At 38.6% G+C, this 24,400-nt stretch overlaps 2 protein-coding genes and 1 long non-coding RNA gene across 8 annotated transcripts in view; 1 reads left to right on the top strand and 2 right to left on the bottom strand.

Moving 5' to 3' along the window:
* Nucleotides 1-51: 51 nt before the first annotated feature.
* Nucleotides 52-6,387, bottom strand: si:dkeyp-110g5.4 (uncharacterized protein LOC561637 homolog). The gene is made up of 3 exons (XM_067414199.1): nucleotides 5,755-6,387; nucleotides 1,132-1,251; nucleotides 52-639 (listed from the first exon to the last, which is right to left on the bottom strand). Exons 1-3 carry the CDS (start codon nucleotides 6,361-6,363, stop codon nucleotides 298-300), a joined length of 1,071 nt encoding a protein of 356 aa, XP_067270300.1. The 5' UTR covers nucleotides 6,364-6,387; the 3' UTR covers nucleotides 52-297.
* Nucleotides 6,388-7,904: 1,517 nt separating this feature from the next.
* Nucleotides 7,905-9,213, top strand: LOC137039046 (uncharacterized). The gene is made up of 2 exons (XR_010897582.1): nucleotides 7,905-8,452; nucleotides 8,545-9,213. It is a non-coding gene; the product is annotated as an uncharacterized lncRNA (long non-coding RNA).
* A 3,771-nt stretch (nucleotides 9,214-12,984) lies between these two features.
* The window catches only part of atp2b3a (ATPase plasma membrane Ca2+ transporting 3a), a 40,545-nt gene continuing 29,129 nt past the window's right edge, over nucleotides 12,985-24,400 (bottom strand). For 2 of the 6 annotated variants that reach the window (XM_067414190.1, XM_067414191.1), the window contains 9 exons: nucleotides 23,888-23,975; nucleotides 23,555-23,661; nucleotides 21,540-21,731; nucleotides 20,863-21,076; nucleotides 20,459-20,670; nucleotides 19,466-19,573; nucleotides 19,178-19,360; nucleotides 17,527-17,613; nucleotides 12,985-14,102 (listed from right to left, as the gene is read on the bottom strand). In XM_067414190.1, coding sequence (XP_067270291.1) covers nucleotides 13,692-14,102; nucleotides 17,527-17,613; nucleotides 19,178-19,360; nucleotides 19,466-19,573; nucleotides 20,459-20,670; nucleotides 20,863-21,076; nucleotides 21,540-21,731; nucleotides 23,555-23,661; nucleotides 23,888-23,975 — 1,602 coding nt within the window. In that variant the 3' untranslated portion in view covers nucleotides 12,985-13,691. Of the gene's footprint in view, nucleotides 14,103-17,459; nucleotides 17,614-19,177; nucleotides 19,361-19,465; nucleotides 19,574-20,458; nucleotides 20,671-20,862; nucleotides 21,077-21,539; nucleotides 21,732-23,554; nucleotides 23,662-23,887; nucleotides 23,976-24,400 lie in introns of all 6 variants that reach the window. The other 4 variants (XM_067414195.1, XM_067414196.1, XM_067414192.1 and 1 more) reach the window with 2 other exon arrangements.

Here is a 24,400-nt window from a genome sequence, read left to right as displayed (position 1 = left end):
TTTATGACTTTTTGAACCATCAAATAGGTATTAGCATAGTTGTCAACAGAGGGACTGAAAACTCAGATGTTATCTAAAATATCTTTATTTGTGTTCTGAAGATGAATGAAAGTCTCACAGGTGTGGAACGACATGAGGGCGAGTAAATGACAGAATTTTAATTTTGGGTGAACTAACTCTTTAAATGAATAAACTTCCTCAAGCAAGTTTTAAATATTTTTTCTGCTGCTCAAATAAAAATATGCACAAGCAACTTTGACACCACTCGAGCAGACATCTTTGGCAAAGTCTGATCCTCTAAATTTGACCGGTCAGCTTTGAATTAAAGATGCTGAGGGCGGCTTCCTTCTGTCTCAGCCGAGCACGTAGGTTGTTGATTCTCTCCTCCTGGGCCAATTGTTCAAAATCAAACGCAAGACCGCTCTCAGCTTTGGGGAGCAATGCAGCCTCTAAATGCTCATTGACATCCTCATGCATTTCTCTTTCTTCACCTGCTGCTTCGGGCTGGTCTGAGACGCTAGGCGATGCGTGGATGATCTGGGGCTGCTGGAGGATATCGGGTTCGTGACTGGACTCCAGATCCTCAGGAAGTTTGGATGGGCTACTCGCTGACCTGGACTCTGAAGTTGCCTCACCTTCCTGTCAATTCAAAGGCAAAATTAATTAATAAACATCAAGAAAACAGGATCAAAATGATTTCTGAAAGACTTCGAACAGCACCTCATTACTTTTAAAATCATGAACCATTTCTTTTTTACACAGATTTAAAGGTACTGTAAGAGAATTCAAGTATTTTGCAAGTCACCAAAAATTAAGGTTGAGCTGGTTAGCATGATCTAGTTAGTCCCTGGCCTGCTGGTAGATGTCATAACTACACTATTCTGAAAGCATATTTATTTTCTACCAACTTTAAAAATGGCTATATTTTCAGTCTGTCTGGCTTAAGTAATTGGCTCAAAAACAAGAAATGCTACCAAGGGGTGCTACCAAATAGCCAGGTAAAATGATTGACATTTGTGATTGGCTGAGTATTTCAATTACACAAATACAGCACCTTTAATCATGTACGATTATCATGCCCATCTTCAAGACTTACTTTACACAGAGTAAAATAAAAGATTAAAGCTTGACCTTTTGACTCTCTGCGCTTGTACAGTATTGTTCAGGCATTTCTTCAGAGACTTTGTGCAATTTTGATGAATTGTGCTGGTTAACGTCAAGATCTGTAGCTGGAGCCTGGTCATCCTGAGTCTGTGGGTTGAAAAGAGGCATGCAACTGTCAGAAATCGAATGAAGGTCTGTATAAAAGGCATAAAGCAAATCATGCTCAATATACCACAAAAAGTGAAGAGAATCACACACAAAAAAAACATATTTTGGTAACACTTTACAAGTTAATTTGTTTACATTAGTTAATGTTTGAAAGGGGTGATGAATTGAGGAATCAACTTTTCCTTGAGCTTTTGATATATAAAAGGTCATGGTAATATAAGAATATCCTGTAAGTGTACTGTGTAGTATTTTTTCTGTAAAATATCCAAAAACCACTAGGCCAGTGATATATATTTTGTTCAGTTGAGTACTTACAATATCCCAAATGTTTCCAACTATTTGTAAATCGCTATTTTAACCAAGGACCCGGGACATGTCAGCATAGCGTTTGAGGGAGTCGCCTGTCACTTGCGTCATATCTGCGTTACCCTCAGTTTTATTGGGCAGAATCGCTTTACTCTTAGCAGTGTGAACATGTCACAGCAGTGCCGAGCGAACGCAGAGTAACGTCATCACATTATTTTAAACACACTTAAATGTATCTAAAATGATTAACAGAGCTGCTTTACCTTATACTAATGAAAAGCGGAAAAAGTGCGCATTCCCGGCGACTGTGTCCCGTCCCGTCATAATAAAAGTCCCGGTGTTCGCGAGGCGGGTGTTTGTATAACAATCACTCCAGCGCCCGTGCTCAGCTCCACAACACTCGGTCCTGCTCTGCTTCACACTACAGAGTAACGTTAATAACCACACGCATGAACGTGATTTCGGCCCGTGTCCCTTTTTCCACCGGCTGTGAGGTGAAGACCAAATGTCCCAAGATACTGCGCTCACTTGGCGTCATCCAACTACGCCTTTGTTTTGAATAGGCGACCTCAAGTGGACGGAAAGTTGCATAGTGCACCTTTAAGAGCTGAAAACTTCCTTGTTAGTCAAAGAAAAGCTTTTATAGACACCAGGCTCAGCAAACGGTCCTGTGCTTTATACTGACGTCAGTGCGCGATGAAACACACACCTCTACAGCATGTCTAATTCAGTAGCCCGCCCACCGACTGATTGAGGGCTTGTGCTAGCTGGTCAACAACAATTTCATGCCGAGGAAGATATTGCGCTATTCCTGGTTGTGGAAGAACACAGTCGCTGCATAAGCTTCCTTCAGATCCTAAAATTAGGAATGAGTGGTTAAACTTTATTTATGATGAAGTTCCAGCTCACGTGGGGAACACATGTTCACTTCAGTTCACTGCGGAATCGTTTGTAATCAAATCTCCGGTCGATGCTGGATTTGGATCCGACAGGAATGGTGCAACACACTTATGTGAGTAAAATGTGTATTTATATGTAATAGTGTTGCACTGTTATAAATCGTTTTGCTTATGTGTACATGTCTAACAGAGCATACTTTTAGCACGCTGTACCCACAAAGCCCGGCAGGCCGATCAATCTCATTATATTCCGTTCTTGTTCTGCTATTCTCTCTCTCTCTCTCTCTCTCTTGTTGACATCTGAAGGGCGGCGGGCGCCGAACATGTATGTGTGTGCGCGGTTCGTGCTTATATCGTCCGATCTTGTGGGCTATGTGTAATATAAAAATTAATAGTCCAATCAATTGCGTGTCGATGAGAAATAAAACATTGTGTTTGTTTGATAAAGACGTTTACGAGCGTGATCGAGAAAATCATTCAGGTTGCCGCTTCTTCCTCATTCTCTGCTTTCCGTCATGTGAACTGACAGCGGAGCTTAAGCTCATTAAATATGCAAATCTTATCCAATCCTAGCCGTGGGCGTTTACTTCCAAGTCTTCAGTGCTGCACGCCTATCAGAACCCAGCATTTTGGAGAGAGCCTCAAAACCAGTGTAGAAAATAGCCTATCGCTTATTAGTTGTTTTTGAATGTAAAAACCACAAAAACGTCATTAGTTGACCTCAGACAACAGTATAGAAAAATAAAAAAAGACAGTTCATGACACCTTTAACTATCACAAACTAACAATAAGCAATACATTTGTTAAAGTATATATTATTCTTTGTTAATTTTAGTTAATAAAAAAATATTTGTTCATGTTAGTTCACAGTGCATTAACTTATGTTAACAAATACAATTTTTGATTTTAATGTATTAGTAAATGTTGAAAGGAACATTAGCTAAGATAAATAAATGCTGTAGAAGTGTTGCTCATTCTTAGTTTATGTTAACCAAAGTAGCTAACTAATGAAAACGTATTGTAAAGTGTTACCTAAGTACTGTTGCATTTATCTGACATATATTGTCGCTTTAGAGATCCTTCATTATGTAAAGGCATATACTGCTTTGAATTGGCATCATTATATTATATAACACCACTTTCAAGATTCCCTGCAGCATGATATTGAAATTCATGAAATGTATCTTAAAGGGATCCCATGGTGTTGAGACTTGTATGGCTTAATATAACATAAATGATGTCTCTTACTGAATTATGTGGTAGAAAACCCATGAAAGATCTACGTTATTTAAAAAATCGATTTTATATTTGGACCATGGGCGGCGCCATTTTGTTTGCGTTCTAGGTTGATGACGTAGAGTGGTTGAACTCCTCAATCAGCTGGCGTTACCCGTAGCTATTTTTACCACAACGCAACTCGAAAATTGTTTCAGAGTTAAACAAAACCAATGAATTGCTTTGTAATTGTACTTAAAACACACTCAAACATACATGTGCACACAAACTCACCTACACAAGTCACAAACAGATCGGCGGGCGCGCACACACACACCTGACTGCTCTGTCTCAATCGCATGCATCATCACCAAAACATCCTGCCTCTCTTCCTCACGTTACTTTATCCCATCGTCCTACCTAGATATTTCCCTCTGCTGGTCACATTAGGCATTATAGTTAATCTACTATCACTAGGGAACAGGATGTGTTGAACAGGATATCAACACAGGGAATAGATTGAGGGTTATGTATGCGCGCGCAGTGCGTGCGTGTGTGTGTGTGTTCGTGCCGATCTGTTGGGGTGTGTGTGTGTGTGTGTGTGTGTGTGTGTGTGTGTGTGTTCGCGCCGATCTGTTGGGGTGTGTGTGAGTCTGTGTGAGAGAGAGAGTTTGTGTGCACATGTATGTTTGAGTGCGTGAAGTCGGACAGCTGTTTGTAAATCGGCTTTACTCGTTATTGCGGTGGAACGTGAGACTGAATGACTGCACTCGAACATGTCCACTATGGTGTCGGACAACACTACAAATGTCCGTCCCTTCAAATAATGCCCTATTTAAGGGTATAGGGTCGATTTCAGATTCAGCCCCTGTCGTGGAGACTGAGCAGCCCAACATCTCGATTGAGACAGAGCCTGTCGTGTGCGCGCCCGCCGATCTGTTTGTGACTTGTGTAGGTGAGTTTGTGTGTACATGTATGTTTGAGTGTGTTTTAAGTATAATTACAAAGGAATTCATTGGTTTTGTTTAACTCTGAAACAATTTTCGAGTTGCGTTGTGGTAAAAATAGCTACGGGTAATGCCAGCTGATTGAGGAGTTCAACCAATCTACGTCATCAACCTAGAACGCAAACAAAATGGCGCCGCCCATGGTCCAAATATAAAATCGATTTTTAAAATAACGTAGATCTTTCATGGGTTTTCTACTACATAATTCAGTAAGAGACATAATTTATGTTATATTAAGCCATACAAGTCTCAACACCAGGGGATCCCTTTAAGAGTGATGATGACAACAGAGAAAGAGGTTATCACCATTATATCTCAGCAAGAAGCCAGATAAGTGATTCTGGAGTGTCACTTTTTTTGGTAAAATTGATTTGATTATCAGTGAACATTTGAGATTATGACAAATGTCAAATGTATGTTTAACATTATCAAACATTTAAAAAAAAAATCCACTTTGAATATCAATAAACCGATTAAAATTTAACCATGAATTTACAATTTATCCCAAATAGTTTTTTGAAATTTAAAGTCAATTTGTTACAATGACTTATAATAACAACCCTGACCTGAGAATTTCATTTAATTTCCTGTTTATTTATTTAGAGCTTTATACAATACAGATTATTTCAAAGCAGCTTCACATTAATAAAGATTAAAATAACAGTGTTAATTTTGTAAAATTCATCACTTTTGAAAAGTGATGAAAAGCAGCTCTACCGAAGACAAAAGTGCCATAATTCATTTTAATTTAGTTGAATGTTGTTTTAAATCAGTTCAATAACTGTTAATGTTCCAGAGAAACAAGTTAGAGTCCACAGTAAAGCAGCTCTGCAGAAGGCAATGGTGTCATTATTTAGCTCAAGTCAGTTCAATAACAGGGTCGATGTTGCAAAGATTTTAGTATTGTTATTCAGCTTAAATTTTGTTCTCATCCAATAGTGTCAGTGCAATATTACTGAACATGAATTGTTTTAAACCGAACTGAGGTTTTGGAATTTGGCACTTTTGGCATTTATAGCTTCTTCAGGACTAACAAGAGAGAGAAAATGTCCTACCCTGCTCTGTTGTGATCTGGTTGAAGTGTCCAGGAGCGGCTGTGCTTGACAAGTAGACGTAGAGTTTATCTGTTGCTGTTGACTGGGAGAAACCAGACACACACCTGAAGTTGCTGAGAGAGAGTTTTGCAGTCTTGCTTGCCTGCAATGTGACTTCCTCACTGAGAGAAAGATCTGGCCGTTGAACACGATGATGGCATTTCGCTGAACAGAACCCCTGATGGTGGGCTGAGAGGCCTCTTCAGTCTCAAGCCCTGAAAACTGTATTTTAGGCTTGTGTTTTTTTAAAATCGCTCTTAAGACCTTAAAGGCAGTGATGCTGGAACTGACAACAGGCAGCAAAAACTGGCCTGGAGTTATTTTGGTGACTAGAGGCCTTTGGCACAGTGGAAGCGTTTCTCTGCTGCCCTTGCCCACGGTCACATCTTTTTCCCGCAGCTCAACCGGGCAGATCCACGTCACTGTCTGCGGCATCCGTTTCTCTGATTCATGCTGAGACAGAGCGACACGGATCTTCCTGGCCGTGGAGTTGGACAGGGACTGCACAGGGATATTTTTGACACACGTTCCTTTGGGAATGTAAACAACAATGTTCTCCATGCAGGACATGCTGAATCACGGAAGAGTTTGAACCTGTGGGACTGGTTGAATAAAGCTTTTTATATTATTGCAGTTTGCTGAGCTTTTAAACATGTCTCTGCATTTCATTATTACTAAACAACTAAAACAACTCGGTATGTTGCCTACTCAACATACAGAGGTGGTATTACTCTTATCTCATAAAATACTTAAGTTCAAATGGTAAAATACTTACATATTGTACCTTTAATGCCAATGTGTATTTCTATTGATCTATATGTATCTATATTTTCTATGAAAGCCTGTTGAATTGATTATTACGTGAAGGACTCGGCACGTTTTTGCCAATTGATATCAAGCCTGCAGTCTCCCTCTCATTTACTGAAGCTTTCGCGCCTCGATCGCCCCCCGGTGACCGGTCCCAGTATAGCCGCCCCTCTGTGTTTTCTAATGGACGCGAGGCAAACTAAATAATAAAATTACACTTTAAAAAATGTTCCCCAAAGTTAGTTTATATCACTGAAGGCAGTTATCATCACGATGATTTCATTTCAGGTGTTCGTTTTAAAAATAAGTTTAGTTTGAGTTAGTTATTTGATGCTATAAAAACAGGGGGCGTGACGTCATGATTGACAGCTGAGACTGACGGCTTCTCTGAGTGAAGTTGTCACTGAGGCACTAACGGACTTTTTTCGACATTTTTGGGAGCAGATTAGAGCTTTAGCTTTAATTTCTACATTTCCATAACTGTTTATTTCACACCAACATAATTAATTGTTCTGCATCTGCGAGAGTGTGGGCGGGCTTTTGATATCGCGACTGTACTTCCTGCTCTACTTCCTGCGCTCTACTGCGCAACTCCGGTCCCGAAATCGCTACTGCGCAGACTCGGGCTGCGTTCGGAACCGCATACTTCCCTACTATATAGTATGGAAAAAGCAGTAGGCGAGCGAAAAGTATGTCCGAATCCTTAGTATTCATAAAAGAGTAGGCGAGAACTACCAGGCGTTTGGACTATTTCTCGCGAGATTCGGACGTACGTGTACTCAAGTTGCGTTCGAATATGCCTACTAACCTACTATATAGTAGGCGAAAACAGTATGTGAAAGGAGTAGTATGTTCGAAACCTCAGTAATCATAAAAGAGTAGGCGAGAAATCCCCGGATGGCCTACTGCGCTCCGCCCAGATTGTGAAGCGCTCATCGTCGGATACTTTTCTATCCCTGCCTTCCCATAAGGCCACAGGAAAGGATACGTCAGGTGGAGGAAAGTGATGCGGGTGTTTTCAAACGTGAGTATTAACAAACGAAAATCACGGTTCTCTTGTGTTCAAATCACGTTTGTTGAGCTTCTGTAGAGTAAACTTTTGAATTGTTGAAGGTGTAAGGTTGTCTAAATAGTTGTGATTGTGCTGTAAAAACACGTTTTATTGTGTATAGCTAACAGGGGAGCTCCAGTAACACACATACCTCTCCAAAGTGGATTACATATGCATGTTAAAGATAAAGATAGCCTACTTACTAAATGTTTATTTAACATCTGACAGGAATTTTTGATAAGGATTGCAGATGAGCACATCACACCATAAAATAGACATCTGATACATCTGAATAGATCAGAATGGTGTGTGTGTGTGTTATAATGAAGAGTTCACTGTTGTCAACTCTGCTTACTTTACATGAACCTGAGCAATGTAAATAAACAAATCTACATAAAGTAACTAAACATAAGTTATCAATTTAATTTGTCCATTAGTACTGTTGATAAACTGAGGAACATTAACACATCAGCAACTACATTTAAATGTAGTATTGAACATAAATCACATAGGTAACGGTAATCTTGTCTGATGTTACAGGGACAGAAGAGCTCGTGTGTGTGTTTGTCTGGTGGAGAGCGGCTGATAAAGGAATGCTGTCATCAAAGGCTTTGATTCAGTATACTACAGAAATGAATAAAACATCTATTTAAATCTTAAGTTGTATTTTATTTCAAACAGTTATTTTAGCACTTTTCTGATTCTTGATGGCTTTGTATTTGCTGCAGAGCTTTTGTGATGGAGCAGGGGCTGCAAGACACGGGTGTCATGTGTGGGGAAAACCTGAAACAAAAATATAAAGTAATATCATTTAGTTACTTCTAATACAGAAATCAAATGACATTGTGCTGTTTAAATGAGTGCTTTTGTATTATGTTTGTGCATTTTTGTAGGATCTGAGATGTCAGCAGACGGGTGTGAGCACTGAGGATCCTGGACCCTTCATCACTTCACCTTAGTGCCTCATCTGGGCCAGATATTGCTGTGGTCTCTTCATCCTCAGTAAACCCAGAGCCAGTGAGACTTCTAGAAAAAGACCAAAAGCAGTGCACTTATTACAGGGACGATCCCCCTGGAGCTAAGAGCCTTGCTCAAGGACACACTGGTGGTGACGGTTACGGAGATCAAACCAGAAAGCCTACTACACACAAAAGTCCAAACGCTATGAGGGCCATAATGGATGGCTAGGACAGATGAAGGTGTTCACGCTGGTCAACTGCTTCATGAATATAAAGCTGCAGAACTGGCACACCTGTGTTGAGACGGGCAGCAGATGTGGCGTTCACCTTCTGTATGTGTGATCGTTAGAACAATACATTTGAATAAAGCTTTGTTTCATGTGTTGACTTTTATTCATTTCTTGTGATGTTTACTTTTATTAATTCTTTTACTCATTCATTCATGTTTCCTTAGTTGTCAGTAAATAAAATTATTCACATCGTATTCACATTGGCTGCATTTGTCTAATGTGTATTCATGGCATGCATCGCTATGTCATATGACAAGTTGCCTTTTGTATGTTTTACTAAAACGATATATATATAAAAAGGTAATATAATTAAGTATGGTCAGCATTTGTCATTATTATTGTAAGTGTTTGTGGGTGTGCTAGCAGTGCAGTTCATTCTGGGGGAAACCTTTTTTTTTTTTTTTATAGTATTACTTACGTTTTTCGAGTATACAATCAACAGTTTCCTCCAAAGGCGAGATCTCCGAGCAGCTGAAAGATTTTTCTGAGCAGACAGTACAAACACTGAGGGAAACCGCACCGGTCGGGCTGTGGAGTTACTGATGCTGAGCTCTTACTGCACCGGTCACTCATATCTTTTTTTTTAATTGTTTTATAATTGCATGGTGGTATATTTACCAACGAACAATCATAATGATAAAACTAATGGGTTTATGTACATTATATACAGAGAAAAAACAATAACAAGGTTAGATATCTTGAATAAATCATCATAATGCAATAATTTTTATTTATTTGTTTGTTTTAGTTATTTCATAAGCCTGGAATCAAACAGGAGTTAAATTTAACAAGAAAAAGAGGGAAATATAAAGGAGATTTAGCCCACTTTTGCTTGTGGATGACATTTTTTTGCATATAAAATAAAGAAATTAACAACATATTTAAGAGATCACGATTTGGGGTTTTTGCAAGGATAAAAAAGGATGAAATTGTCAGATTAGTAGGGTTAAAATGTATTTCTTATAGTACAATGACAAAATAAATGGGCAGCTGTTTCTTAAAAAAGACCACAAAAAATGAGCACGTTTAAACCAATATACAGATGAATTAAACCTGTCACACGAGTTGTTGCGCTTGTGATATCGTCATGGGTCACATGATAACGTCAACATGGCGCATAAAGTGCGGATCGCATTCATACTTAACGAGATCTGGATATATAGTACCTACTCTTTTAGCGCTCGTTAAGTAAGTACTTATTGAAATTGAGTACCTACTCAATGAGTATGCGGTTCCGAACGCAGCCTCGGTCCCAAGATGTCAGCGCCGTGCAAGGCCGCCTGAAAGCTTCAAATATGGCAAGCGGAAACGGATGATGTCGAGTCGTCCATATTTTTTTACGGTCTATGATTGATATGATGATTTTAACATTCATTAAAATATCGCTCTCAGCAGCGTGGACGGTGTCACGATATCCATTATCAGTTTATGGCTAACGTTATAGAAATTTCCAACTTCTGTTTACCCACCTTTTGGAGAACAAAAAATAACTTAGCAGTGAGTATAATCTGTCGGGGCATTGAATCAAGTTTAGTGTCATGCACGTCAAGGCTGATTATACTTCTGCGTCCTACACATCGATTTTAAATCTGCATCAACATGCATTTACACATGGGGCATGTGTACCCCTGTTTTGGCAAACCGATCACAGCACTTGAGGTCCGTGTAGAATTGACATGTTACATTTTTGGAGAGGTGCAGGTCAGGGCACGTTGTAGGCTACACGTGCAACACACGGAGCATAAAGTATAAATTGGGCTTTATGTGTGTATGAGCGCGCACGAGCAGCAAGTTGCGGGCTGCAGTTCACTTAACGACCGACGGTGTCGCTAAAAATATGGGTTTCTACCATAGACAGTAAAAGAAATGGACACAGCGACCCCATTGACGTCTACGGCGAAATAATGAAGTCAACCTAGGGGCACTCACTTCCTGATGGCTGAGCGAACTGCGCAGGCTCAGACTGAGCTTGACGACGTAGATGTGACGTGAGCCTCCTGTCTGACAGCTGTGAGTCTTCTAGTAGATGTGGAAAGCGAAAGCTGAATCACGTTGTTTAAATATTTTCTCCCGTTGCTTTTGGCTCACTATGGGCTTCTCCCCATTCTTCCCCCTTGACTTTATCAGACTCTATGTCTCTACGTCCCCCCGACTGTCTCATAGACAGTAAAAGATTGCCTGCGAGCGTTTCCTCAGGTCTATACGGTAATTTCTCAACTGTGCGACAGGGTCGCGTTGGTTATGACGCAATCGTTAGCCTATTTTTACAAAAACAGCTTCTGCGGGGCGATAGTGTAAGATACAAGGTAATGGAGCCTTTTATACATTGTCGTGTTTCTTTAGAAATATACAATGGACAAATGGAGTCTTTAAACGCCTCTGATGTAAAGTTATTCACTGTCAAAGTGACTCAAAAATGAATGGGAGTCAATGGGATGCTAACAGCAGGTGATGGCTTGGTTAGCAATGGCAGCCCCTAGGGGTGGAACGCTTTCCGAGCGCTAGATTACCCCCTTGTTTCTACCATAGACTGTAAAAAAATGCTACATGTAGCTCCTTTAAAACAATCAATACATTGAGAGAGACTGTAAACGACCTAAACGATGCTGTGTAAACGTAAACGTAAGTATTACTAGAGTGTTAACTGAATGTATTTTGTCGGAAATTATTTTTACATTATAATTTTTTTTAATTATGTCATTCAGCTGACAAATGTAAACAGGAAACGTTTACCAAATCAAACTAAAAAAAAAGTTGCCATATACCTAAACTTGGTCACTTCAATCGTGGCAAAAGCGGTACAGTTGTATCTCCACAGCAAACATCACAAATTCAATTCGTACGTTTAAAAATAATAATAAATAAACCTGTTATTGAACCTCTGCAGGTAACGCTCTCTGTGCTCAGCGAAGACTTCCGGAGAAAACTTCCGGAGTTTGGTCTTTAGTGCCAAAATAAAAGTCCTCGTTAGACAAGAGTTTATTGTAATTCGATATGCTGACTAAAGTAAAACAGTTTCAATTTTTTTAATGAATTGCTCATTTAAAACATAAATCCTGCCATATACCCCTTTACTCGCTGTTTAATCATTACAAAAAATAACTATATAAACAGCGCTCTGCTGATGTCATCTGGCGCTTTAAATGCTCGAGCTCTTTAGTTGTAGTCGTGTGGATTCTTATTGACTGTCAATGTTTTAATCGTTCATCAGCTGGAAAATATAATACAAACATAAGAGTAAAACGGGCACTATAATAAAAAAAACGTTTTATTATAATTTACGTCGTGACCTATTATTATTAAACAATATTTCCTTGTCTCTGTCATTTGATGTTACAGCCTATTATAAACATTAATGGGAGCTATTAGTTCTTTCGATTTTCTTCCATACATAAGTGTTGTTTATAAATTATTATTTTTTTAAAACAAACGTTGTAGAATAGTTTTAATCTAGCTATGATATTATTATTATTTTTAACTGGGAAATTATCTTTAGAGTTGTAATTAGCTTTCAGTTAAAATCTGATGGAAGGAACATTAAATACTGAATAACTCCAAATACTAAATTAATCTGTGTTAATCACTGCTCTAAGAAAGAACTGTAATAATGCATTGAGATGCATACAAAAAATTATGGTAAATGATGCAAATGCTTAGTGAATTTGTATTGAGTAAAAGCGGGGTTAGGATTAAACAGTTTCACCTGATCTGATCTGGGCAAATTTTTTTGCTTGTGTGCCTGAACATCTATGCCGAAAAACATCATACTGTATTTTGGACTCACATATGCCTGTTCAAACAGTTGAAAGTAGGCTACTATTGACAGTATGTTATATATTTTTTTCCAATCTGACATTTGACCATATTTGTTTTGTTTGTTGGTCATTTTAGGGTTTGCTGATCTGCTTCACTGATATAATACACCATATTGAACTGGACAACCATCATCTTTAAAAAATGTAAGTCTCTTTTCTTTCTTTTTGAACAGTGGATTATGGTTTCAGGAATGGGTGAGATGCTCTTTAAAGACAAAACAATGCTCTTGCACCATTGCCTGTCATTTCCAGGAACTGTTGTAATGTAATGATTTTCCTCCAATGGTTAATTTTATTTTATTTATGCTGCTGATATATGTTCTGTAATTTAATTTCCTTTTTTTCATTTGGACATACACATCACACTCTAACACAGAAAACAGAGAGGGCCACATGTGGAACCAATGAGAACATAGACACGGATTTTAACAACAGCAAACAAACAAACAAATACACATACATACAGACTTACGTCATACATACAAACATAGTTATATAAAGCTAAACGATGAAGTATCATAACTGGAGTATAGCAACTGTAGTATTAATTGTCGTAGTTTTAGCAGAAATGTAACCACTATAATAATTGGAACAATTATGTTATTAATTAAAAGGCGAAAGGAATGATCCCCAAATATTTTTTTTCTTTCTCCATTTGTACACTTTCTATAGGCTCACAGTCTTTTGAAAATCTTTAGTCAGAGTCCAATCCTACATACACGTAGATCCGCCTCGTCATCTTGGGTGCTTGTTCAAGTGCAACATACTGTATAAGAACATAATTGGTCACTTTCATGCGGAGTGGGATTGTCTTTGGGTCACACAAGATACTGTAAAGAACCACTGAAACATTTTGAAGCAGTGAATCTGTGATAGTGATAGGAACAAAGATTAGGTACAGAAACATCCTAACTGTTTCTCTGCCACACCAGTCCATCTGACTGGCAGTCTTGACTCGCCGACCTCTGACCTTCCTTCAGAGACATGTCTCCAAGCTGTGCAGAGGGCTCGCGGGGCAGGGGGAAACGTGCGGCGCCCCGTTGTCGCTCGAGCCCAGGTAGACGCGGCTCTCGGTGGCGGCGTTGTTGTTGCAGTTGAGGGTGACCGGCAGACTCTGCTGCCTCAGCGGGCGGGACGGGTAGCGGGATCGCGGGGGCCTCTGGGGCTGAGAGTTAGGGACGGGGTGACGAAGCGCCACCCGCACGTGGTTATGGTTGGAGCGTTCCGATTCGTCGTCCACGTCCGTCTCGTCGATCAGGGGGATGTTGTGGACCGAGTCCGTGATGATGAACTCCGGGTGCGCCTGGAAGTCGTGAATGGAGTTCCGCGACTCCGGCCGCTCGATGCCGTCATACAGGGAGCTACGGAAAGCTTTCACCACCCGGATCTATACGTCAAGGGTGCAGGGTAGGAGATGTCAAAGGGAAGAAAATGGAGGGATCGAAAGGGACAGAGAGGTGGAGAGAAGTTTAGTCCCCCTTTTGCACTACTCACACACTTTCAGCTAGCTGACCTGCAAGAGCTGAAAGTTTCACATCCATCAAGGCCTTTGGTGCAGTAGGCCTTTGAAAAGAAACAAAACTCCACAGCCATTCTATAGGCCTCTATAGAATGATGCCCAAAAACATAATAGAAATCCGAGTTGTAATTACAAGAGGATAAGGAAATCTCAAGATGATACAGTCAAGCTAACACAAGACAGCAAACACAAATCGCTCCAATACCATATCGAGAATGTGGTCTGTCAAAGCAGCCTTAGCCCCCTGTCTGCTTTTCTTTTAATACGTGGATCTAATGAATGACACTCCAATTTTAGCTTCTTTTTTATGATAATAAGTTAATTTCTTTTCTTTAACGTCTGATGCAAGACATGCCGAATTAGTGAGCACAAAAAAATTACCACCCAAAAAATAAGTCAAATAATAAATACATGTCTGTTTGAAAAATCAAAAATAGAATTACAACTTTCACTGTTGCCAGTTCAATACCGGGTGATTCAAATTCATGGAACACAAAGAAAAGGAAAAAAAACATGCCAACAAATTACAGTAAACACCAAAAAACAATGATTTTGAAGGCACACGCCACCATGTGGTACGAACAAACATGAAAATACGTTTAGAACATAAAAAGTGAGGTTTACACAACACGGGTGTGCACAGAACGCACAAACACAAAAACAACATACAGGAAATAAAGACATGCATATTCACATACTGTTGGTGTTGACAAACTCTGTAATACGGATTCAACATTCTTGAAAAAACAGATTGCATTAGTGACTGTAAGCATTATTTATTGTTCTGACATCATCAGTTTTCTAATCGTTACATTTATAGGGTATATTTGTAAATCTTTTTGATCCACTTTCAGTAAATCAATGGGAAAATAAATATATATAACATAAATCAAGGTATCTTTGATTATATTAGCTCAGTCTAATATGAGGACATTTATAAGTTCTTGATTGCCTTGTTGTTTTTGGAGGAAAAAAAAGAAAGAAGAAAAACCAAACTCTATATGCCCTCAAAAGTATGAACACATTAAATGGGACTTGTCTCCCATGCAACCATGCACAATAATTCAAGTTTCCTCTTCCCGTTCATGCATGGCATGCAAGTACACATTCAATAGGAGAAAAAAAAACAGTAAAAAACAATCAAATTGTTCCATATTCGTTTTTCTGACGTCCTCGTTCTCATCATGTGTGATTCTACAGCAGCCACAGTGAAAATGCATCTTCTTGAAAATAAACCATTCGTGTGTGTGACCATGCATGTTGGACCTTCACATTCATCGAACAGGATTTTTTTTTCCCCCGCTCTCCGCATTCTACATGCATAGCCAAACCACGCTTGGGAATGACCACAAAGCAATGTGACTGACAGAGGGAGGAGACTTCACAACATGGACACAACAGCACTTCTGCGGCTTTGTTTTTCCAAAGAGCCATTTGTTTTGCGGTTCCTGCTTAATTTAAAGCGGTTTTCTTTGCTACACAGCAATGACATTGTAAACTTCCGAGTATAAGGCCCAGAATTCGTGATGGCATAATGGTTATGATATCAAAGAGGAAAAAAACCCATTGTAAATTAACTGCAGTGAGGAATCGGCTACTCTTTTGTAATTCAGGCACTGGATGGAAAAACAGAAAAGGGATCGTGTTTGAACAGCTCCAAACACATCACATCAGAACTCCTCATGACAGACGGCGGGAGAAGGGAGGTGAAACACAGACGTTTGATGGATGGAGGTCTAATCCTACAGCACAAAGTCATTTTCTTTTGTTGTGGCACCACAGCCCAACAAAAGCTTTTGAGAAGCAGCCATCTTGTGCAACATCACTAAAGTATGTCTACATTATTACTATTAACTATAAAAAATATTTAATGAAAGCCATTTAGGTGGATCTTTCTTTTCTCTGTTGGATAATATAGCACAAAATGCTAGAAGACGATGAAACGAAGACAAACACGAAAAAAGAACAACGGAAAAGAAACACTGGACAAGACCGACTGCACAGAATAAGACAATAAAAAACCTCTTTTAAAAAAAGGGAAGAAAAAAGGAGGACAAAATAGAAACTCTCATTTTTAAAGATTCATAAATAAAAGCAACTGAAGATTAACACTGACGGGGAAGTGATAATGAAACTGAGGGGGTTCCAGCTGGGCTAATGCTTGGTGGTCTCTTTGAAGGGATTTGGAAACGCTAAGATGCAGCGTTGGTTTTCTTTAGACCATGGAAAAGATCGCTTCTGGTACCTGAAGGGCAATGTTGATGTTATACTTGGTCCATTAAACCCTCATAAACAAATCGCTGTCTGTGAGAATGACTTTCAAGATGTTTTGTGACAATAAATCATAGCAGCAGATAGTAAGAAAGATTTTCTAATGTGTAGAAACTCAAGCAGCAACAATTAGCAGGACATTTTCATTAGATGACAAGTGTGGTGAGTTATAACACGAAACCTGTGAAGAAAGAGAGGAGAATCTGAACAAGGCGCACAAAGAGACATGAGCAAAAAACATGGCTGCTTTTTGTCCTGAACGGGATAGAAAAATGTTAGCACTGTTAATGCTAATATCCCTAATGTGGAAATGGCAGCAGAAACCATTATGGGCTTATACTCGCAGGTTTACAACAGTCAACCATTGCTTTCGTTGTTCCCATGTTGTCAGCTTTTGAGTGAGCAAACAGATGAAACATCTCCACTTTAGTTTCTCAATTTAGTTCAATTGTTGTTTGGCTCTTTCGAGTGAAATCCTGGTAGCCCTTTTGGCAACATTGATTTGAGGATGAATTATTGGCAAATAAAGCAACGGGGGAATAAAATAAAAGGCAACAAGAAAAGGAAAACCATCTTTGCAGCATCAAGCCAGAATAAACAGCAAGAGCAAGAAATAAGTTATGAGGTAGCAAGTAAGGAAGAAAGAAAGAAAGAAAGAAAGAAAGAAAGAAAGAAAGAAAGAAAGAAAGAAAGAAAGAAAGAAAGAAAGAAAGAAAGGCCACAAACTAATAAGCAAAACAAACAAAAAATGCACAAGTAGAGAGATAAAGCAGATGCTCTGATGATAATCTGCTCTCGCTCTCTCTCCCGCTCGCTCACGCACACACTCAACATTCAGCAGACTAGGTGCGTTTGAAGGCAGGCAACAATGCACGTGTGTGTGTTCGTGTATATGCTAAGCCATCTGAGTGCACGGGCTCTACGAGGTGCCGTTAACGGAATGTAAGGACTCACTCCCGGGGGCACCAGTTGCATTGGCAGTGGAGAGAACTACGTGAGAGGGAGTAGAATTATTGGTTACGTCATGGAGTTGGCTGAGCACTGAAGAGCGGCGTCTCACTGCACCCTGAAACGAACCACTTCTCTTGAAGGTACTCACTACCTCCATCTGCAGGAGAGAGAGAAGGACATCACACAGACAGGCGAATGAGCTCAATGAAATGAACAGGACTGGGGGTTTTGGGGAGGAATGTCTTTCAGGAAAAGCAGCATTTTATAAACCTTTAATGTGCCAATGACCATTCGATGTTTAATGGTGTTTCTTCAACTATTAGCACTATTTATTTTTTATCAAACACCAATGGATTCAAATGTTCTTTTGTTATATGAAACTCGCATTAAAACTGGATTGGAACGTAAAAAACATCAATTGTATTGTTCCATCTTTAAAAGACCCCAACTTCTTCATTAATCTGCTAGCAAAAGTAAAAATCATAAATCCCCTTCAATATTTATATATATTTTATAAATTATACAGATTATGACTGTCCCTCAGTAGTGGACTAATTTTCATTGTAAAGTTAAGTTAGCAAGGAGACAACAGTGTCAATGAAAAGCATGCTTAAAATAATGAGAAATATGATAGATGTGTGAAGAAAATAGTAAACAGAAACATTTTAGTGTTTAGTGTTACTTATTATGTTTAATTATAATTTTTCATCAAGCTGTGGTTCTGTGAAATCATGTAAAAAGTAAAAAAAATATTTAAATGTGCTTATTTAGCAAGGAGGTCTCTGGTTCGAGTCCTTTCTGTGTGGTGTTTGCATGTTTTCCTGTATCAGTGTGGGTTTCCTCTGGGTTTCCCACAATCCAAAAACATGCAGTATAGGTGAATCTGAGATGCTAAATTGTCCATCGGCAAGCCATGTATTAGGGAGGGTTGGGGAAAGACCTAGCAACCTACATCGGAAAAATGATCACCAATATGGTGCATATGGCAAGTGATGGCCCAAAGAAGCACCATTCACCAAGAGTCTGAATCACCAAGAGTCTGATATGTCTAAAATGGTTAATGAATTTAGGATACATAAATGGCTAGCCATGAAATTAGACTTTGCAAGACAAAGCCTTTTTTTTTTTTTTTTTACAAAAATTATTAAAATGTAATTTCCACCACAGAATGTAAACATTTTGAGATGTGGAGTAAATTACATTTAATTGGTTCAGAAAGTAATTGCAAAACTAAAGTGCCTATATTTGAAGAAACATTGTGTATAAAATCCACATTCATTTTTTTAAATGTAAAAAAGCCAATTATATTTGCCAAGGACTGACATAATACATGGAGACGCAAGGAGAAGAGCAAAAAGGACTGAATAAAACAGCATGATCAAGCAGCAGAGAGAATAAAGGATGACGTGAGGGAGAGAGAGAGAGAGAGAGAGAGAGAGAGAGAGAGAGAGAGAGAGAGAGAGAGAGATTTACAGAATAGAAAGCTTGTTAAATATTAATGTTTCATCAATTTATAAAGGCTGAAGAAAGAAGAAAGAAAATATGTTTGAGTTATGAGGAAAGTAAAGTTTGAAAAAAGTGCACAAACTAGAGCATGTGGCATAGAAGGCATTTGGCATATTTTAAGGCAGTATGTGTCTACGCGAGAACAGCTGTCCCTGTCAGAAACAATGCAAAAGCAACATTAAAACAGACAGGAAAAGACAGAGACTGAACGTCACCTGCGTCTGAATTCGGTTGAGTCCTCGGAACCACAGGATCTGTCCCCGTCTCAGCTCTCTCTCGGCATGGTCGATCTCATCCTCGTCCTCAGCTAGATCTTCATCCATGATCTCGTCTGGAGCCGGCCCGTGGCCCGCTTCTTTCAGACACTTCAGCTGATGTGTTGGCACGGATGATATCACCTAGTAAAAAACAATACACTAAAGTAAAACAAAAGCTGACATTTTTGAAACTCTTTCTGTTTTTGAGAGCATCTAGAATAGCAAAGCTGTCACTGCTGAACTTACCTGTCCCCAGAGCAGCTCTCCCATTCCCACAAACAGGCACCAAAGCCACTGCTCCACATTTAAGGGGGAACAGCTAAAGGGTTTCCCACCAAACTGCACAATCACAATCTACAAATCACAAACAGAGATATAGGAGTGGAGTGGTTTACTTTCATCAGTGTGTATAATACAAATGCATTGTGTATATTATATATACACTGCCGGGTCAAAAAAGTTGCTGTTTGGGTTTGAACAGGCAAAGGCTTAAGAGTCTATGATTTGATCATTATTTCAGCGATTATTATGTTTCTATCATGTTATATGTTTGGGAACAGTTCTTCTAACCCTAACTGACCCTTCATATTTTAAACAACCATGTAGGAAGACACATTATGGCCATATTCATAATAAAAAATAAATAATTATTCATAATTATAAAACAAGAATTAGAAACTTTTTTTAAAAGTATAGCATACCATACTCCTTTAGATTTTATTTCAGCTACCTATTCTATCATTCAAAGAAATCAAAAACATTTTTTTCTTCAATACTTTTATTAAACAAGGACACATTAAAATGGTCGAAAAAAGTGAATACATTTACAATGTAAAAAATAAATAATGCTTTGAACTTGCTATCATGTTTTCCACAAAAAAAAATATTAAGCAGCGCAACTATTTTTAAGAAATGTTTATTGAGCAACAAATGAGCATATTAAAATTATTTCTGAAGGCTTGTGACACTGAAGACTGAAGTAATGATGCTGCAAATTCAGCTTTGTCATCACAGGAATACATTTCTTTAAATATTATAAAAGGAAAGTTTCACAAAAAGTTTATTTTTGATCAAATAAAAGCAGCTTTGGTAAGCATAAGAGACTACTTTAAAAAAAAAAACATTTTAAACCATTGAATGGTAGTTTGTATTCATTGCATTTAATTTATAAAGATCTATTGATGAGTATACATTTAAATAAAAGAATCTAGAGTTAAATATCTATTTGAATGTGTTCACCTGTATTGCAAACGTCCCCAATACGATTGAACAGAAGATAGGGTTTGAGAAGATTCCATCGAACACGTTCCTCTCTCCGTGGATCTTACGGGCATTGATCTCATTAAAGAGTTGCATTAGGACAAATGTGTTAAAGATGATGGTGTAATGTTCGGAGGGAGGAGAGTGAAGGGGAGCATTACGGCCGCTATCTATATCAAAGATCCTCTCACCTGCACAAAAGGTCAGGGGAAGATGAAATGAATATCCAAAGACAATATGCAATTTGTAATATCAGCCAATACTGATAAATAAAAAAACGGCAGATAACAGAGTACGATCCTTGTAGATGTTAAAAGATAAAACAGAAATGTATCCAGCAAATACTGGTTCTCTGCCAGAACCAGTGCATAAAAGGAACGTACCTACAAACAGCAGAGAGAAGATGATGATGAGCTGGTAGACTGCATGTCCAAGGATATTTTTCATCATGGTTCTAGATATGAGGGGGTTGTTTCGGCCGTAGGGCTTCCTCAGGAGCAGCGATTCAGTGGGAGGCTCCGTGGCAAGAGCCAGAGAAGCAAACGTGTCCATGATCAGATTGACCCACAGCATCTGCACGGCCTTAAGAGGTGAATCCTACACACCGAGACCAAAAATAAATAAAATCGCAAATTACATGTCAGGTTTTATATACTCTCACTAAGGCTGAATATATTTGATAGTGTGAAATATCCTCACAATTTAAAATAACTTTTCTATTTTAATATATCTGAATAAGTAATTTATTCATGTGATGCAAAGCTGAATTTTCAGCATAATTACTCCAGTCTTCAGTGTCACATGATCCTTCAGAAATCATTCTTATATCTGATTTGGTGCTCCAAAATCCATTCTTTATTATAATAAATATTGAAAACTTTTTTTTCAGGATTCTTTGATGAATAGAAAGTTCAAAAGAACAGTATTTCTTTGAAATAGAAATATTTTGTAACATTATAAATGTATTTGCAAAGAATATAACACATTAATAAATAAATATATATTTCTGACCCCAAACTTTAAAATGGAAGTGTGCACACATATAAGTATATGCATGTACCTGTGTAATGCAAGCACCAGTGAAGGCTACTATGACAGCCACCACATTCACTGTGAGCTGAAACTGTAAGAATTTGGAGATGCTGTCATACACGTTCCGTCCCCACATCACAGCCTTCACTATGCTGGAAAAGTTATCGTCTGTCAGGATGATGTCAGAGGCCTCCTTGGCCACATCTGTACCAGCAATGCCCTATGCAAACAGAAGGAGAGCAGTCACACATCTATACATCTGTTTTTTTTTTTTTTTTCATTTTAATACTGAATTTTCAAAAAATACAAATCACACCTTTGTTTTCACATTAGGGGCAAGATTTACTAATAGCTTGCACCAGCGAAAACCCTTTTTTGGTGGGAAAAACTACTTTCAGGATTTACTAAAGACACGCAGTGATAAATTAACGCTGAAAAGGCCTGGACGGGTTATTTTTGTGGCTGGCCTTAATTGGTTTTCCTTTCAGATGCAAAATGTATGGGAGGAGAGTATTTAAATTAATCATGAAAGCTGATTTACTAAGGTTTACACTAGTCAATTTGCTGGTGTTTGTACCATTATTTACCACTCAAAAAACATGTCTTAAAGGTGCAGTGTGTAGTATTTATGAGGATCTATGACCGAAATGCAATATAATATACATAACTATGTTTTCAGTGGTGTATAAAGACCTTACATAATGATCCGTTATGTTTTTATCACTTTAGAATGAGCCATTTCTGTCTACATACACCACAGATCCCCTTAAGCCTAGTTCACACTGCCCAATTTTTGCCCCGATTTTGAGTCGCCGACAGGTTTTGTGAAATCGCCGACAAATGCCCGAGATCATAGGCAAATCGGAGCTTGTGCACGCGAGTGACAATCACGCAGTGTCAATGATCAAAGACGCGATCAGACAGAATCGCAGCACTTTACAAAATTGTTTATTTACCTCAAACTGTCTTTGCAGAACACAATCCTGGCTCCCTCTGTCTTCTCCAACAATTTCATCCGCCATAATCTTTTTTCTTTTTCTCCACAAATCAGCGCACATACAATTTGAAACAAACTTTGTGCAGTTTATCATTTTTAATAACAATTCTAAGCCTTGCGCGAGAACTCCGGTCTGACGCACGTGTGATCTCGCGCTGTTTACTTGTCGCATCGCACGTGTAGTTGGGAAACGTAGTTTGCGCACCAGAGAGAGAAAGTTGTCTGCGATTCTTCCTCTTGTTCAGTCATGCAGTGTGAACTTCTCTGTCATCAAACCATCGTGCAGTGTGAACACAGCAGTGACTGAATGAAACCCCAGATAGTCATGCAGTGACCCGACGAGTTTGAAAATCATGCAGTCTGAACTAGGCTTTACAGTGAAGTCAACATTTTGCGGTGCCATGTTTCTACAGTAGCCCTAACTGCTCTACAGAGTGCTAGCTACTCACTGCTGTCTCAGACGACGACATCTTTGTTACGTGTTGGCCACCATAGCTTCTATATGTGGTTCAAAAGTGAGATGTGAGCAATGGGCGGTTACATTTCGCAACCACACTGCTAGAGTTCGCTGAAATGTACACAATGCAACTTTAAACTAGATGCTTATTTGCGCTGCTCTTGGTAGATTGCATTGGTCGTTATGGAAATTAACCATCTGCATTTGTGTTCTTTAATTTGTGCGTGGTCAGTAGATCATGCACAGAACTTTCCACTCCACTGTTTTGGAATTGCACTCATGCAAATTTGTTTAGAAAGTTTGGCCCTTGGTATATTCCCATTCTTAATTTTCCCAGGTTAAATGCTTTTATGAAATGCACTGCAGTTCATATGAACTTTTCAAATGACCTTGAAGTGAGGTTTAGACGATGGATTTTAAACTAATCAAAGAAATAAACCTTACTCTCACTCAAATCCAAAACGGTTCACCGAATGTCTCATATTTAACTGCATTTGGGTTTATTATTACACTTTGCATAATAGAAACGGAGCCTCAAAATTTAAACCATATAACAATTTCCATTTATTTAGTGGATGGATCTTCTCACCATTGCAAACCCCACATCAGCTTTCTTCAGAGCAGGTCCGTCATTTGTGCCGTCACCGGTGACTGCAACCACCTGCCTTTGTTCTAAAACGGTGCTGTCTATGATACCTGAACACAAGGCACACAAAATAAAAATAAAAATCTTAATCAAATCCAAACATTTGTTCATTCTCATCAACATCGGTAAAAGCTCTCTGCCCAAGTCACCATAAATGTCATCATATAATTTTGCAATATCCTGCATATGATAATGAGAGAGGTCCATTAAGGACATTATGGAGTATAGTCATGTCCAGAGGTACAAGGGATGAGCGCAACTGAGGGGGACACTCACCTTTGACAAGTGTGTGTTTGTCTGTGGGGGAAGAACGAGCAAGAACTCTGAGCTTGGGCCAAATTTTATCAATGCGCTCTTGCTCAATCTGCAAAAACAAATTGAAAAGAAAATTAGATATTCCCTACACTACCATTCTAAAGTTTGGGGATGGAAGGATTTTTTGTCCAATTTTTTTCAACGCATCCAGAATGTATTTGTTTGAGAAAAAATACAGTAAAAACAATATCGTAAACTATTATTACAAATCAAATAAACAGTTTTCTATTTTATTATGCAATTCATTCCTATGATGGCAAATCTGAATTTTCAGCTCCAGTCTTCAGTGTCACATGATCCTTCAGAAATCATTCTAATATGCAGATTTGCTGCTCCAGCAACATTAAGTAATGTTATCAATGTTGAAAACAGTTTCTTGTTTTCATAAATAATGTCAATCTTTTTGTAATATTATTAAAGTCTTTACTTTCACTTTTGATATTCATTTCTTTGAAGAAAAAAAAATCTTACTGA

The sequence above is a fragment of the Pseudorasbora parva genome, chromosome 13, assembly GCF_024679245.1.
Source record: "Pseudorasbora parva isolate DD20220531a chromosome 13, ASM2467924v1, whole genome shotgun sequence".
Taxonomy (NCBI): Eukaryota; Metazoa; Chordata; class Actinopteri; order Cypriniformes; family Gobionidae; genus Pseudorasbora; species Pseudorasbora parva.
Note: the sequence above shows the minus strand (reverse complement) of the source record. Positions and strands in the feature narration are given on the sequence as shown.